Source organism: Teleopsis dalmanni, chromosome 1, assembly GCF_002237135.1.
Source record: "Teleopsis dalmanni isolate 2A chromosome 1, ASM223713v2, whole genome shotgun sequence".
In the NCBI taxonomy this organism is placed as follows: Eukaryota; Metazoa; Arthropoda; class Insecta; order Diptera; family Diopsidae; genus Teleopsis; species Teleopsis dalmanni.
This window is the reverse complement of record NC_051846.1, coordinates 202,572,536-202,577,677: the sequence shown is the minus strand read 5'-3', so window position 1 is coordinate 202,577,677 and position 5,142 is coordinate 202,572,536. Positions and strand designations below refer to the sequence as shown.

Below are 5,142 nucleotides of genomic sequence, written 5' to 3'. Positions count from 1 at the left end.
TTTTTATAAAATATTTTTAAATAATATTTTATAATCTATTTCAGATAATATATCAATAGGAGTTGGGGGCTATCCAGAAGGCCACCCCGATTGTCCAACAATTGAGGAAGATATACAGCATCTCAAAGAAAAGGTAAAGTTATTATGATTTTATATATTTTTATAAAAGTATAATATAATATAATATAATATGTGAGCAGTGTCTGAGTTACATTATGGTGTTACCATTTATAGGAGAAAGTACGCTCGAATCAGAGATAATTTATATATTTTTATAAAAATAATATGGAAGTAGTCAAAGTCAAATTCCGGCAAAAAAAAAAAAATAAAAATTAAAACATATAAACATATAAACCTCCAAATTTGAAAAAAAGAATTAATATCAAAAAGCACTATTTATAGTTTGTATATTTTCCAAAGTGCTTTATTGTTGCCTTTATTATGCATCATAGCAGTACTATTTTTAAATATGAAAAATTTGTCCCTTTTACATATTAAAAATAATATTATTTAACATTTGGAAATTTGGTAAATAATGAGCCAAGGTCACTCGCATCGTTAAGGACCTTCTTACACCCGATTGCGTAACGCTTCCCTCAACATTTCAGCTCACAATAACTAAAGTAAAATATGGAAATAATGGCTTCTGGTACAGATTACATTTACCTTGCCATTAAATGACTTATATTGAATGAGCAATTACTGACTGATTACTTTTGCGATAAGGTCACATCTTTTCTTTTTCCAAAAATATTGTGCAAAATCTTACTCTCTCCTAATATCATATCTTACTGTAATATAAAATATAAGATACTACAATATATACATAATCTTACTATACATAATGTAATACAATAATGTTTATTATATCTAAAGTCGAAATTATAATTATTAAGTGACTACCAACTGACGGCTTGATATGTATGTTATGGTGCAAGAAGTCAATACTCGATGCTTTAATACTTGCAATAGTTTCTTGAAGACAAGCAATTTAATTTTTTACGGGACCTAATATAAGCTACACTAATGTTATTTATTCTTTGTGAATATCAGATCCTGTAGCTTTCTAATTGACTAAGGAAATAATATCTTTTTATTTCTTTTTATTTTATATTTTTGTATTTTCCTGCAATATAAGTGGTCTATTCAAAATTAACTCAACAATTGCTTCTATAAAGCAATGAAAAATTTATTCTAGTGGAATTTGCAGTTTGATGAAGCTTTTATTTTCCTCTCTTCTCTTATAGTATAGAAACATTGGTTAATGGTTTGTAATGTTAAAGTTCTATATCAAATCATTTACATATAGTATATGTTCTAAAGGTCAGTATGTTATAGTATATGAATACTGAAGTCATTTTCTAAGTTTTTTGTATTCATCTGTCACTCACTTTGGCTACTTATGCCTTTTAAACTCACTTGTTAAGTGAATTAATATTTATTATTTTAAATAATATTCTTCTAATCATAATTCCAACATTTCTTACAAATTACATGAGCTTCAATGTTGAATATCAAATTTATTCATTATGATTATATTGATTTACAGTTTTAATAAATAAATTAACTGTTCAATTCAGATCATTAAATATAAGCCGATAATTGTAAATACAATACTTAGACTTGAATGACATGATATACTAGGGTCCTTTAAAAGCACGAGTCCATGGTAAATAAACCTAGTAGTTCATATTTACTAGTTTCTATTTCACTAGTTGTTTTTAGAAAATTAATTTTATTGAACTTCATATACCATAGCTTGTATAAAAATGGTTTCAAAAAAAACTAACCTAAAATTGCTCGGTTAAACGCAGTTTCTCGACTAATTGAACTAGGATAGTGACATTTTTAAGAATTAATTTATTTGTGATTTTCTGTAAATACTTTCTTATGATATAGTTTTAAATCTCATGTATGACTAACTGAACTATCGTATACATTATAAATCATAATAGCTCGGTTAGGTCGTTAAGAAAACTGTCCCCAAAGTTATTAAATCGTAAAGAAGAAGATACACATGACACATGAGGCGGAGATTAGTTCCCTCCTCAACTGCGGAACCATAACCTCGACAAAAGTAGACTCAGTTTCATGTCTTTCTATTATGCAGTGACTTGTCAAAACCAATACTGTAGTTCCGAATTGGGTTACAACACCTGGTTGGTGCGTTTTTTGTTTAGTTTAGACCAGATAAATCTAGATATCTGACAACTGGGTACGTCTACAAAATTTTGCTTTGCTATACTCAGATATGTTTTTTTGATTGCCAATTTAACTGTTGAAAGTGGGACATCAATATCTGAACAGTGAAGATCAGGAAGCAGAATGTCTGCAAACTCGTCCGCTCTACAGTTGTGCGCGATATTCTTGTGTCTAGAAACCCATGTGCGTTTCTGCATAAAATAGTTTAGTTTTATTTCTTCAGTCAGCCAAGCTGTCTTTAAATCCCTGGTAGGTACTACAATCATATTTCTAAAAATTCGAAAATTCTGTGCTGTGTCGAGAAATCCATTTGCGTTTCTGGATACAGTTCAAACTGCCATTAAATTCTAGGTATGCACTACAGTCACATCTCTAAAAATTCGAAAATGCTGAGCTGTGTACTGAAATCCATGTACGTTTCTGGATATAGCCGAGCATTCTCGATTTGTTAGAGTTGTGGCTGTAGTGCCTAATAGTGATTTAATGGCAGCTGGGTTGTCCGAAAAAATAATAATAAACTATTTTTTATTAAGGTTTTATTTCTAGAAATTATGTTAATCGTTAAGAATTTATAAATTTGTGTGTTGGTTTTTTTGTTTATAGAAAAATTGCACTCCGTCACAGTAAGAGCTGTACACCATATATATTTCAATTAATTTATTTTTAAACAAAAAGAAAAAAAAAATAAATTTAGTATAAATATTTATAATGTTATCTGTGAAATAATAATATTTATTTAGAATTTTAAAATTAACTTTAAATAAATAGTGCAGAAAATTACTATAATAATGAAAATTATCTTATTTCTGAATAATTATTTTGAATTTTTTTTTCCGACAATATAAGTTTTTGTTTATTTAAAATTTACGAATTTTTAAATAATTCTGTGAATCCCCTGAATATTTATTTATTTTTTTTTTCAATGTAATTTTTATAATAATACAAATACTGAGTAAAATAAACTAATAAAATCAAATAACTTACGGTGTAGTAATACTTAATAACGATAATTATTAATTAAGCTCAGAAAAGAATGAAGCAATGAACTTTAATTATTACTAATGATAATTATAATTATAAGTTTACAACGAGAATTTTCTCGCTATTTCCAGCTGCAATTACAGTCGTCGAATGAAATTGCAATAAATTAGACACATAATTTATACGATTTTAAAATTGATTACCGGTAATTATTATTTACTTAACACCTTTTAATGTAACAATTAATAAAAAAAATAAATAAAAATTAAGTCCACAGTATTTCCAAGTCCATGTAACCGCAGCATAGAATATTGGATTTCTCGTTCCAATTTGTTTGCTGAGCAAACTTAACAGTCAAACTACAAATGACTTTTTCTTCATTTGATGCGGCTTTGCTCTTGAAATATTAAAAAAAAAAATAAAAAAATTAAAATTAAATATTAACATTTCTAAAAAATTCCCCTTTGGTACTTTTGACCAAAAATATTAATTCTTCATTTAACACAGAAAAATTAATAGAGAAAAAACGACTAAAGGAGCAATTTTAGTTGAAGTTGTTAGTCTAAATTCAGCCAAGAAAACCGGAAACCATTTTTTTAGTATTTAAACAACAGACTTTGCTTTGTTTATTTTGATTTTAATTTTATTTAAAATTTTTGTAAATCCCCTCTTCACATTTATTTCTTTATAGGTGAATGCAGGTGCGGATTTTATAATCACTCAACTTTGCTTCTCGGCGGAAACTATAATTAATTTCATTAAAAATTGTCGGGAAAATGACATCAACGTTCCTATCATCGTCGGTATTTATTCTCCAGAAAACTATCGTACCTTAATACGTTTAATGGAGATAACTAAAGGTAAATTGGGTGACGCCGCATTGGGGGATTCCATAAGAGACCGCGAAGTCGTCTTTATTAATCACATTTTTAGAAAAAAAAGATTACATTTCTTACTATTTTTTTTTTTCAGTTACCATGTCTTCAGAACAACTTGCTGAGTACAGACAACATAGACACAATCCAACAAAATTTCAGGAGTTTGCAGTACAGAAGACTTTAGAAATGATCACGGAAATATTCGATAGCGATATTGGCGTTTATGGCTTGCAATTTTTTTCACTTAATAAATTTAATAATATTAAAGCAATTTTACAAGAAATGAATGCATTGGAAAATAGAATTGAATGAATTTAAATAAAATAAAAAAAAAAAAATAAAAAAAAAAAGTAATAAAATAAAAAATGGAATTTAACAATTAAAAAATAAAAACATATTTTAATTAATTTAATAATTCTGGTTTATGATTTCGTTTTAATATAACACAGCAAGTGACTTTGTTAATAAACTTTTGCAGCAAATGAACGAAATTCCAAAGTGCGAACATATAAGACAAGTACCGCTTTGGGGCAGCTGGCTAATGAATACAGACTCTGAGCTTCAAATTTGGCAGGGCATGAGTTCAATCCCTGGTACTTGTAGGCATGAAAAAATTATTTTCGAATAATTAAATATAAGAAATAATTTCAAGACAACTGATGAACAGATATTTGACAATACTCGAAACTGCTTGCTAAATGGTCAGCCTAAACTTTAATTAATTAAAATAATATAAAAAATTTTTTGTTGTTGTAATTCACTACATTTCGAAACCTCTGTAAAATAAAATATATGTTAAAAAAATGAATTCTTTTTATTAAAACAAGTGGATCAACATTGCTTTTTTGATAACTAGGTAAGTCTAGTTATATCTAGAGTTTAAATTAATTGAAGAATCTGTTTTATTAAGAAGTTTCTTACTTAATTTTGGTTTTTTTTAACCGCTTAAGTTTGAAAGATCTCGAACATGACAGCTTGGCATATATCTGGAATTAGATCGGATCCAGAAGTTACTGAGTGTCAAATGAAATCCTCACTTTTTTGATAATTCTGATAGTCACGTCTTTCAAACCGCTATGTC

General features: G+C 27.6%; 1 protein-coding gene across 1 annotated transcript in view; it reads left to right on the top strand.

Moving 5' to 3' along the window:
- Positions 1 to 4,373, top strand: part of LOC119667076 (methylenetetrahydrofolate reductase-like) — a 5,119-nt gene extending 746 nt beyond the window's left edge. Inside the window, exons 2-4 of the mRNA XM_038076360.1 lie at positions 45 to 133; positions 3,875 to 4,043; positions 4,156 to 4,373. Of these exons, the coding sequence (XP_037932288.1) occupies positions 45 to 133; positions 3,875 to 4,043; positions 4,156 to 4,373 (476 nt within the window). The remainder of the gene's footprint in view (positions 1 to 44; positions 134 to 3,874; positions 4,044 to 4,155) is intronic.
- The last annotated feature ends 769 nt before the right edge of the window (positions 4,374 to 5,142 follow it).